The sequence below is a fragment of the Camelus ferus genome, chromosome 31 (assembly GCF_009834535.1).
Source record: "Camelus ferus isolate YT-003-E chromosome 31, BCGSAC_Cfer_1.0, whole genome shotgun sequence".
Lineage (NCBI taxonomy): Eukaryota > Metazoa > Chordata > Mammalia > Artiodactyla > Camelidae > Camelus > Camelus ferus.
In genome coordinates this window covers 8,398,280-8,410,768 of record NC_045726.1, presented here as the reverse complement: position 1 = coordinate 8,410,768, position 12,489 = coordinate 8,398,280, and the positions used below count along the sequence as shown (strand labels likewise).

Here is a 12,489-nt window from a genome sequence, read left to right as displayed (position 1 = left end):
CCTGTGACAGTGAGCTCGGGGGATGTCACCTTGACACTATCTGAGGGGACTGAGGCTTCCTTTCATGCAGAGGCCCAGAGAAAAGACAGACCTAACAAGCAAGGGGGAAACAGAATTTGCAGAAATGATGCTCCCCAAATCAGCCCGATTTCAGAGCTGCCACCATATTGCAGAGGATGAAAAGAAGGACCAGATTTTCTGCGGGAGGTTGTGGGCATATTTGATGGAGACATAATGAGGAAAGATAGCTTCCTCTTTTGTTCTCTAGCTCCTGGTCACAGTGTGCTTAGCTCCTACCAGAATGAAACATTGAGCGTGGTTAATTAGCTTTCATCAGGCCTTCCTGGAAAAGAAGTGGATCCAGAGATTTTTTTTAAAAAATAAGTAAGTGTTCCCCTGGGGAGCAGCTGGGGCAGCAGGAGCTGGTGTCTCATTGTCTATAAGGGGCTGGTCAGGGGTCAGGCAAGTGGCCGCTAAGATGAGATTCCCAGGGTGGGCTGAGGCCATCACTTCTCACCGGGTGCACTGACCAGAGTCTTCCTGGTTGGACATAGACCTCCCAGGGATGGACATGGGACACAGATTCTGTGTGGGTTCCCACCCTGACGCCCAGGGTTGACCAGCTGCTGGTAGCCTCTGAAGGGGAAGCACACTGGTGAGGGAGAGAAGACCATGGGGGAGGGAAGACCATGGAGAGAGGGCTTCCCAGTGATTGGAAACTTGGGGACTTGCTGGAGGCTGTTGACAATGAGAAGACAGATGAAAACTCTCTTATGTTTCCCTCCCTCCCTACCGTGTTCTCCACTTCTCTCCTGACTTCTTCCTTTTTCTATCTCTTTGCAAAACTGGACTTCCCTGCTGATGCTCCTTGCTGCATCTCTTCATCATTAGGAGAGGACCTAGCACTCTGGAGGGCGTGGGGAATAACATGTTGGGGAGACAGGCGCCCTCCCGCCCAAGTTCTGCAGGGCCCAGTCCAACAGAGGTTGAGAGAAAGGCTTCCTGAAACAGCCCACAAGCTTCTCATCTGTTCCCAGTGGCTAAGACCCCAGGGGGCCCTCCCTGAGTTGGAAGTAGTCACCCCAACTTTTGGCGCTCCAGGTCAGCTGACATCAGCAGTTTTCTCAGTTGCATGTAAACACGCGCACACACGCACACACACACTGAATGTGCATTAGTAAAACAGAGGTGGCAAAACTAAAATCAGTGACGGTGTCGAAATGAATAAAAGAGAGAAAGGAACTAAATCCAAGAACAGACAAACAAGCCAGGTGGCTGAGGTCCCAGAGGGTTGCAAGGAGGACAGCGTCAAGGACCGCTCTGGTGACCGACGTCCACAAGGCTCCAGACACAGGAGCCCTGGAGCTGAGGCAGACAAGAAGCTGGGACCCCAGCAAGCGCAGGGAGGGCGCGGGGGGTGATGGGGATGGGGACGGCCCCCTCAAATGGCCTCACCTCCTCCAGCCTCTGCAGAGTAAGCAGTGAGCTAAGCCCTTGGTAGGGAAGCAGAATAAAAAGGAAAAGCACCTCTGACCAGATTGGAACTCCCAATTAACCACCGAGGGGCCCCGCCCTTGGAAGGGCGGAGGCAGGCGGGCAGGGCTGGTCCTCGCCAGGCCCGGATGTGCTCTGTGCGGAGTGCTTCCAGGACAGCCCGGCTCTCTGCGCCTCTCCTCCGCCCTCCTTCCCACCAGGGAGGACCTGAGGGGACAGCCGCGTAGGGGAGGGAGGGGGCAGGACGGCACTGCAAATTTAGCCACAATAAAGGAAACCAAAGGGGGTCTGTCTGAACGAAGAAAGGAGCATCCAGTTTTACAACCGAACTGAAATTTAAAATTTGGTTTTTTTTTTCCTCTTTTTACAGATTTTAGATAAACCATGAAGGGAGGGGAGGAGAAGCCTCTTTTAATAATATTTTTTTTTGTTAAAAAAAAAAAACCCACGAACATAAAAAAAAAAAATTCCTCAGTTTTTGAACTTCTCTTAAGAGCAGTTCAATGTGAGGCCTTGCACCCTAAACAGTTATATCTGGAATTAAGAAAAAAATCGCAGCTACACACAACAAAGACTAACAGTATTTTTACTTAAAAATATTGTGTGTATATATATAGAGAGATTTATATATATATATATATCTTTTTTGTGGAGATTTTTTTTTCTTTTTGTGATTTTTTTTCTTTTCCTTTTTTTTTTTTTTTTTTTTTGTGCCCAAGTAGAGATATGATGGGATTGAAACGACGCCTAGAACAGAACATTCCTTACAGGAGTGATACTTTGAAAAATAACATTTAAAAAATGGTTGAACATACTTGCATCACCTCCAGAAATTCAACTTGGTACAATGAGAAAATAAATCATTGACTCAAATCTTCACCCAAATGACACGGCCTCGAAGACCCAGAGTATGCAGCTGGTGTGAGTCTTGTCACCGGACAGGGGCTCACGGTCAAGCATCCCCTCCTCCCTGGTCCCCCCTCGCCAGCCCCTTACACTCCACCTCAGCCATACCCAGAGTCTGTCTTACTTACATCAGTTTTCTACATTTCTGGCAAGACCTTGCAGCAGACACACATGCGCACACACATAAAGGTGTGCTGTGGGCACACACACAGACACACGCGCACACACACACATACCACACACACAGAATTTCCCACTCAACCCAGATGCACCGAGTGAGCTGAATGACTTTCAGCCAACCACAATGGTGAAAGACAGAAGCACCAAACAGTCTTTGAAATGGGTCAGTTATCACAATTTTGACTTATTTTTTTATATTCTAATTTTCCTCTTTGTGTTACTATTTTTAAAAAGCACAAATGAAAAATGAAGAATTCTTTCCAGATCAATTTAAGGCTTCCCACCAAATGGAAACAGAAGAGGCCTTACACAGTATCACATGTGATAAATGTATACCTTTCACGGCCTTAAAATGACAGAACAAATCGTTTTTGCCCAGTCACTGATTAAGTATTGTGCCTTTAAATTGATGTCATTCTTTTTGCTACTATGCTGAGTTTTATTATTACTGATTCTTTTCGATTACATATACGGAAATCTCCTTGAATTTGCTTTAGAATTTCCTGTTCTTATCGAATTATTAGGGTGGCTTTTGTTTTGCTCTGTTTTGCTTTTCACCAGGAAACAAATGTGATTCTTACTAGTTGAATGCTAAAATGGCACATAGTCAGCCTTCAAGGAGCTTTTCCAGCCATTTGAGTTTCAAATGGCCCTTTGGCTCCTAAAAGGGGCTGATAAGTTGGGGGCAGGGACAGGAGAGGAAAGAGAGAAACTGAAAAAAAAAAAAAGAGGAGGGGTTTCTATGCGTTAGCTTTTGGTAAATTTGTTTTCTTCAATACAAATAATCAGATAGGAAGAATGATTGCTTTGTGTTTTATTTGTTGGTTGGTTTTTGTTTCATTTCTAGATTTGTTTCATTTGATTGTTTAATTTTCCCTCTCCCGGTGCGAAAATCACCCGAGAGTTTTGCATGAGAAAACGTGACAGTACTTAATGAAACTCAGCACCTAAGGGCATAAGGCAGTTGAAGGTTTTGTTTGTTTGTTTGTTTGTTTGTGTTTGTTTTGTTTTGTTTTGTTCTTTCAATCAGCACCAATCCCGTAAATGATCTACACTGGGTGTAAGGTATAAAACTTTGTTTTCCTTTTGGAGTGGAGACAACTCCTCTCCACCCTATGAACCATAGTGTGGGATTTTTTTCAATACTGTTTCTTATGTGTAAAAAACAAAAGAAAGGTTTTCTTTTTGTTTTTACTTACAAAACATAGAGAATATCTTTGTATACATACAGCGACTGGAAAGAAAGCTTATCTGAAGGGGTTGTGACTTATATTTTCTTTTTTTTTTTTTTTTTTGTAGCATTGGTGGTGGTGGTGGTGGTGGTGGTGGTTCTGTGTACTGGGGGGAAGGGACGGTTCTATTTCTTGCAAGCGGCCTTGACCGCAAACCAAACTTAAGGTCCCCTTCTCAACTTGGGTCAAGATGCTCTTAGAGTGAAGACTCATACTGGAGCAACTCGTAAAGGAGCGGTCCGTCTCGGTACCGAATGCCTACCGCGGTGGGGGTGACATACTGCAGAATGTTAATAGTCCTTCTCAACCTCCTGTCTACAAAATGAGCATCCCAAGCTGGGTATCTCTTTCTTGGCATGTCAATCTTAATGAGGGGCCCTTCTGGGGGGTAAGGACGCCCCGTCGGGGTAGGGGGCCCCATGGGTCTCACTTGGAAAACGGGCAAGCAAGTGTCAGCCGTGAGATCCTCCTGTTGTTCCGTTACGGCTCTGGTAGGCGTGACCTGGGTCCCCCGGTACCCAGGGGTCTGAGGCGCCATGGGCTCAACATCGGGGGGCAAAGGGATGCCCCAGAGCAGCTCGGCACAACAGGAGCTGGCCAAGATCTTAACTCGCGGCCCCATGGGGTGCAGCACGCCATAATATAAGAGCATCAGTGCAATCCCAGCCACAAAGCTCAGAAAGACACAGCACAGTGCTGGCACCGCATAGAAGTCAGTGGTCTCCGGGTTTCTGTAAAAATACCAAAGGAACGTCAAGGTAGCGTTCTCGGTCAGGACTATCGTGTAATATGCAAACATTCGATATCGAGTCCGCCCTTCCTTGACGTTAAACCAGCAGAAAATGTACACAATCCCTACCACCATGTTGAAGAGGATCTCCTCCCACTTGGACATGCAGAAGTCTGTCCCGCCATGGATGATCCAGAAGGCCATGGCGCACCAGTGAACCACCACGAAGATCCCGAAGTAGAGCTGGAAGATGGAAGCAAAGAGGGCAAAAGAGATAACTCTGGATGAGATGGTGAAGAGGCGCCAGAAGAGTTGGATGAGGGCCCCTCTGTAGCTCATACTCTTCTTGTCGTCCCTGGAGTCCCGCAGCAGCTTGTGATAGGAGGCTAGCACCCAAGCCAGGGACATCAGGGAAGTCACAGAGGAGACACCTGCCGGAAAGACACAAACCCACACAGTCAAAAGCTTGGACTTCGACCGCCGGGCACAGCAGGGCTGCCAGCTGAGGAGTCGCCCACACACACCGCGATCTAAAGGCGGAGGGAGAAAGAAACACAGAATCAGGACCCGAATGTGGAGGTCCCTGGCTGGTCCCCTAGCTGACGGCTTATGAGATCGAGTTTTGTGGTCTGGTCGACGACCCAGACCAGATCTTCTGGAGATCCTCAGCCCAAGAGCAAGGCTGAGGCTGACGTGCTCGGCCGAGGGGATGGAGAGCTGGGACCACTGTGGTGGCTCCTCAAATCTGCTGCGGGTGGGACCACCTGGGTTCTCTTTTAAGAACCCATAAGCTCATGGCACACACTACTGTATATAAAATAGATAAACAACAAGGACCTGTTGTAGAGCACAGGGAGCTGTACTGAATTTCATGCAATAAGCTATAATGGGAAAGAATCTGGAAATATATATATATATATATATATATATATATATATATATATATATACACACACACACATAACTGAACTGCTTTGCTGTACACCTGAAACTAACATTGTAAATCAACTACACTTCAATAAAAAATAAATTTTAAAAAAAATCAGATAAGCTCGCGGAGATCCTTGTTGGTGTCCCTTGTCACCGGCAGCCTGTGCTCTCAGAGAAGCTAGAGGAGGGGTCAGCAGTCGTGAAGACCAACAGCTCGCTCACTGTTCCAAGCTGCACAGTCACCCTTTGCCTTCTCATCAGTTCACTCAAGGCCCCAAGGAGCCCTTAAAGGGATCTTCTTCCATTTGGGGTCTCCCCATCCACTCCCCAAGGCTGCCCTGGTCGAGGACACTGGGACAGCCTGTCTGCTTCTCTGGCTGCCTTTCTTGTTCATTCTGGTCACTCCCAGTCTCCCCACAAGCCTTGTTGCTTCCTCCATCCAGCCACTGCTCTGAACTCCTGATGCTGAAACACCATCCTTCCTCCGCTTCCACCTGCCACGGGACAGAGCAGCGTCACCTGCGCTTTGGGGATGCCCTTCCCCCTCCCTGGCCTGGTGAGCTTTCCAAGGCCTCTGCACATCATTCCCCACATTTCTCCTCAACGAGCAAGTGACTCTGCCTGATCTCAAGCAACACCTGAATCACCGTGGAGCAATTTTATTTATAACACTACCCATTTGATATCTGTAACTTAATCAAATTAAACACAATGACTGGTGACCAGAGTCTCTAAATCCATCCATGAGCAAGCGATCATTAGTCAGGTGTCATCAGGGGAAGCGAGGCTCCCCGTCACCCCGGCTCCTCCAGGCAGTCCAGCTAGCACTTCTTGCTTTTCCTGTCTCCCCAGATTTCAGAACTCAATGCAGCTAAATCCAGCTGGAGTCCTGAATACCACCCCACTGGCAACCATCCCCTAACCGAACGTCCCACCCCCACACCAGGGCACACCTCCCCGACGGCGATCTTCCAGGCTGAAATTAAGGTTACCTGGTGTTTTCTCTCTTTAGCTCAAAGGTCAGATCCAGGAGCCCCATTCATCGAGAAACGAATTAAACTGGCCGGGAGCTCCAGCCTTCTGTCTGTCCTTCCCCAGTCCCTGCTCACCTCTCCACTCCTCTCCAAACCTCAGTGATGGGGTCAAAGGCCTCTGTCACTTTACATCCCCCTGCATCTGTCCTTCGTTGCCAATCCCACACAGCCCCTCCCTTCCAGCATTTCAAGGAGATGCACTAGCCTGAAGCTTGCAGAACATTAGAGTGTGATAACAAAGACCAGAGCTGCCAGAAGCTTAGGAAATATCTGGGTGGTTAACTGTTACAATGAGTTTGTGTTGCTTTTGTAACAATAACAACCAAGATGGAAAACAAACAGGGGAGAAACAATCCCCATTTCTCCACAGAAGCCAGTTCTGAAAACACCTGACGACCTTCCTCTCACTTTGCTGGGAAGTCCTCAATACAGTATTTATGTGTGTCTTGCTCTGTCCTTTGTACACACAGGGCATTTCCACCAGCCTCTGCTGGGGCCGTGTGGGCTCTGTGATCGCGTTGCGGTGGTTATGCTAACCTTTCTGAGCCTCCTGTGTTCGTGTTCTCTGTTGGGTCAAGGCTGAGAGGAGAATGGGGGTCCCTTAGGAGTCACGTGATTTAGGCTGTAGGTTTCCGGAGGGCAGGGAGTTTGCAGTCATCTTGATAGTCTGTGCCGGGCTTATTATCAATATCGGAGCATCCTCTGAAAGTGTCCATGTGGCATCACCCCTCTCCTGGTGGACTCATTTCTTGATGTTAAAAGTGATACATCTTGGAAGTACGACCACCCTGAGTAATCAGAGGGGGTTCTACAGAAGCTGAATGGGAAGAAGGCTTGATTTGTTTTGTTCCTTCTCACAAAGCAAAATAGATTACTTTCCCTGCTTGCAGAAAAGCATGAGTGTTGAGTTCATGAAGCAAGAAAAAAGCAGCTTAGCTTTTGTCGAAATGTGGTCTCATCCAGTCTCACTCTGGGGTGCTCTTGAACAAACTTGGGGTACAGAAGCACGACAGCCCTTCAGCCGTCACCGTCCTGATTTCACTGTTCTGTGTGTTGTGATGGTAGCCCCACGTATACCAAATATGAGCAAATAGGAATTCAAATGTCCATCCACCGCATGTGGTGAAGCCATATTCAATTCTTCATTATCATCCTATCTTCCAGATCAGTTCCTGTGGTTTGGGGATGTGGCAGGAACCACCCCACTCTGAGCCGACCCGTTACACTGCCTTGGTCCATGGTCAGTGCTTCTGGAATTTCTCTCCAGGATGTGGCATGAATTTTCCCCGAATGTCATAGGACGTCACTGCTAGATTACAAAAAGGGCTCAGGAGACAGTCACATGGAGGACTGAGAGCGAGCTCTCAGCCAGGGGTCTGCGGGCCGGCTGAGGTCCGGCCCCCGTCTTCTCCCTCTGCCTTGTCTGTTCCCGACTTGGCGAAGCTGTAGATCATCAAACATTATATCCTCGGCGCTTAACAGACCACCCGCTTCAACCCGCTCAGTCAACAGGAAGCGGGGGTGTGGGGGGGGGGGGTCCGGCCCCGACAACCCTGCGAACCACTGACGAGCAGAGCTAGGCCCGCAGCACAGTGCTCTGCCACCTCGCCACGCTGGTCCCGGCCCTCTGTTCCTTCCCGTCTTGTCCGCTGTGAGCTTGGCACTCAGAGGCCCACCCTTCTCCCCGGTCACTGGTAATGTGGCCACCAGCCCTCTGTAATGGTGGCTGCCTGTGCAAGCGCCCGGTGCTGCTCCCTCGGGGCCTTGAATGCCAGGCTACACCCTGGGCAGTGAAAATGCTCCAAGGTAAAGGAAGAAAGGAAAAGGGGCACTTCTGGCTCCTGGTCTGTGTGAGGTGCTCAGGGCCGAGGCCCTGCCCAACACCAAGAAGAGTGCGTCTGGCTGGGCCTCCCTTCTCTTTGGAGCCTGGGCATGGCTGGCAGGGAAGGGAGGGAAGGCTGAGGCTGCCCCACTCTCTCTGCCAGCAGCACTGACAAAAGTTGGCTCTATGGGCAAGGGTGGGGGCTGGGTAAACCTGGTGGGGATCAAAACCCTTACCCCAGCCACGTTCAAGTTCACCACATCCCCAGACAACTCCCTGTTCTATGCAAAGTTCTACACACACTTTCCGGGTCCAAGGTTGTTGCTGCTGGAGGCCTGAGTTCGTCCCTGAAGGGAGGCCAGAAGATCCAGGCCCACTCTAGGACCCCACTCAGGAGCTGGCTTTCTTACTGGTCGCTCAGCAGACGGTGACCCTTGCCCTCTAGGGGCTCAAGAACCACTGGTACGGGGCGTTAGATACACTGGTTTTCAAACTCCCTTACCCAGGGAACCCATCTGGGCCCCGCCTGTGACATTGGCCTATCTGTTATGTGTGGTCCATGGACCAAATGTCCTGTGACTTGGCCACTTGGCATCATTTCCCTGACAGAGCCCGTGGCCTCACAAGCCCGTGGGACTAAGTACAGCTCTTCCTCGGAATGCTGTCCGTGGAGGTGTTCCAGGGGGGCCAGCTAGTTCTGGGGGCTCCACCAGGGCAGGGCAGGGAGGGCCCAGGCAGATATGTGCTCCCTGTCAGTGTGCCGGCCGTCCAAGAGAGCACTGGCGCACGTCATGATTCGCTGAGCATGCGCACCCCTTGTCTCACTTAGAAGAACCCTGTGATGTAGGTACTTGTTATGGGCTGGACTGTGTCCCCACCTCCCCCTCAAAACTTTCACATGTTGAAGCCCTAATCCCCAGGACCTTAGTATGTGTCTGCAATTGGAGATAGGGCCTTTAAAGAGGTAATTAAATTAAAATGGGGTCACCAGGGTGGGCCCTAATCCAATCTGACCACTGTACTTATGAGAAGAGGCCATTTGGGCACACACAGAGATGCTAGGGGTGTGTTCACACAGAGGGAAGACCACGAGAGGACACAGGGAGAAGACAGCCACCGGCAAGCCAAGGAGAGGGGCCTCAGAGGACACCAACCCTGCCCACACCTTGACCTTGGACTTCCAGCCTCCAGAGCTGTGAGACAATACATTTCTGTTGTTTTAGACGCTCGGCCTATGACGTTTTGTTACAGCCCCTAGCAAACGTACACAGCGCTCTAATTCCATTTTTTGGATGAAGAAACAAGATAATCTTCAAAACTCCTATTTCTATCAAGAAGCAGAATCAGGATTCAAACTCAGAGTCTGACTCCATGGCCTTGAAAGTAACCCCTGTACTAATGGAGGCTCCAGAAGGGGCTGGGCAGGGGCAGGAGAGGAAGACCTGGCGCTCTGGGTGCGAAGGAGTTGCATCTTTTGCCAAGAGTGGACAGGAAGTGTGGTTCCCACGGGTATCTGAGAGAGGCCCTCGATCATGACGCTAAAAACCAAATTTGAATTCTACTCCACCTTCCTCGGGAAAGTAGCATTCAAGTCACAAAGGAAGAAGCGACTCCAGCAGAATTAACTGAGATCACTTTCCCTCTGTTAGGTGATTAATCTTCAAAGGCCTGCAGTGTATTTCATTACAGAGGGAGGAAGCACAGGGCTTTCCCTCTGCAGCGGCTCACTTGGAAGATTTCTGTCTGGCCCGAGGTCAACCCAAAAGTCGACGGCGCTTTCCTGGCTGAGACCCAAGCCCCCGGGGCCCGGCTGTGGAAGCTCCCCTGGGGCCGCCAGGGAGATTCTGAGACGGGCCTTGGCGCAGTTGACGCCTCCTCCCACTTACAGCTCAGTCACTTTCGGCATTTCAAAGACCAGACTGGGAATCGTTAAACACTCCACGTTCGGCGGTGACGGGTTCCGAGCAGTGACCTTCACGGCTTGCTGGCTTTTCCTGGTGCAGACCAGGAGGCGGGGCTTGTGGCTGGCCCCCTGGGTGACCCGAGTCCAGCCCCACCAACTGGGACGTCTCTAAGCTGGAGCCTCCTGGGGGGCCACCCCCCTGGGAAAGATTTGGGACAGGGGCCTTGGGGCTCCGATCACCAGACCTGGGGCCTAAGTTTTCCAAAAGTGGAATGGCCATTCCTTATGACCAACAGAACGGAGCACAAGGGGCAGCTGGATGCCCCAGACCGAGGAGGAGTCGCGATCAGGGAGGTGATCACCACCACTTTGGTGGTGTCGATGCAATATCCAAGGGTCACTGTGAGTAGAACTGTTGCCAGTTAGGGAACAAAGTGAAAAAATGAGAGTGGATATCCCACCATGTGAGGAGCAGAGTGACAGGGTGTCTGGGGAGGGCCTCTAAAATCAGAGAGGGGTGGGGAGCAGATGAAGTGGAGGAACTGGGGGGAAAGGTGTGATGCCGTGGAACAGACCAGAGCAGCAGGAGAGCCCAGTCATCAGGGTGAGGTAGGGAGGCTGAGATCTGGCAAGAAGAAGCAGGGCCATGACTCAGGATGGACCAGGGCAGAGCGGCACCAGGGACCAGGGGGCAGGAGCCCTGACACATGGCCCGAAAGGGGACTTGAAGGAGAAACCGGAACGCGGGAGCTTTTCACTGGGAGAACGCTGCGTGAGAATCCAAGGAGTCTCTGAGAAGCCACAGGAGTGTCTGGATTCGCCACCCGATCGTGAGCGAGGGCGATGGGGCCCCATCCCAGAGTGGGATGTGCACGCCTAGGTCTGCCACCAGCTGCCCTGCTCCACCCTTCTGCCACGAAGTGCTCACTCCCACTGCTAAATCACAGTGCAGGAAAACACTCGAGGAAGAGGGGCTGGACAGGGTCCTCAGCAGAGCGGAGCAGAGGCAGGTGTAGACTCCCAGCTCGCTCTCCCCTGGCTCCTTCCCATCAGCGTGGAACCACGGTCAAGTTCCTCCCAAACCAAGAAAGAAACACACTCAACTCTCCGTGTGTCTGTCTGCACGTCAAGGTCAACATCCACCTCCTTCAGCCCTGGCCTCCCCCATCCCTCCCCAACGAAGCTAACATTTGGGGGCCCCACCACCTGCTCTTCTAATTCCCTTTGTGTGTTTTCCACACTCTGAGTTCCTGTTAGACCAGCAATTCTTCCCTTTCTATCCATCAGACTTCCCCCATTGTCCTACATTTTTAAAAAGCCCAGTCCATTCTTGAAAATGCTCCCAGAAAAAGACAGGAGGTTGTGGGCACAGCTCTCTAAGCATTCCCACCTGTCTCCTGTCCTAACCTCCACTCAGGAGACAGCAAGGGAGTGATGACACAAAGGCACCCTCCTACTGGGGAAACCGGGGAAGGAAAGCAGCCTCATGGGAGCCACCTCTGAACCAGGCTCAGAGACATTAAGGAACTTGGCCAAGTGGACGCAGGAGTAAGCGAGAGTGCGAACACCAACCCCGGGGATTACTTCATGCCTCACTCATGATCTGTGCACTCGACCGGCTCACCCTGGCTTCTGAGATCCAACTGTTAAATTTGCAGGAATTTTGCAGGCTGGCTGACGTCATGTTGGAGGCCTGAAGTAGGTGCGGTGGGAACAGTTACACCACAGAAACTGGCAAACTGCAAATTAGGGTTCCCCCAACCCTGCTGAGATGGTTGTTAAGCATTTACCAGCACTGCTCGTCAGGGTGAAACATTATCCTTGAAGAGCGTGCTGAGCACTGTGACAAGTTGGAAGAGCCCCATTATGTCCCCAGGCACATCCTTCCTCCACACTCCCAGGCAAACCAGACGTACTACCTGGTGATCAGTCAGAAGTGTATTCTCCAAGTCTGATGTGAAAGCAACAAAGAAAATCAATCTCCTTTTTCAACCTAGACTGGAAATACATCCACAGTAAATAATTTAAGGTCTGATGGTTTTCTTTGAGCGGTCGTCTTTTGCAAGCACTAAGATACTCATTTTAGTCCCATTTCTTGTGATCCCTACATGGAGTGACCACTCGGGGTCACCTTAAGACACCCCTAATATTTCCAGACTAACCCTTAGTAAGGTCAAAGTAGAAGATGACATCCATCATCCATGGATGTAACCCTCAGGATGGATACACGTGTGACTGAGGCAATCTGGGGAAATCCA

The 12,489-nt window shown here is 50.5% G+C and overlaps 1 protein-coding gene across 1 annotated transcript in view; it reads right to left on the bottom strand.

The window, feature by feature from the left end:
- Positions 1–218: 218 nt before the first annotated feature.
- XKR6 (XK related 6) overlaps positions 219–12,489 on the bottom strand; it is a 227,742-nt gene continuing 215,471 nt past the window's right edge. Inside the window, exon 3 of the mRNA XM_006189554.2 lies at positions 219–4,973. Within this exon, the coding sequence (XP_006189616.2) occupies positions 4,009–4,973 (965 nt within the window). The 3' untranslated portion in view covers positions 219–4,008. The remainder of the gene's footprint in view (positions 4,974–12,489) is intronic.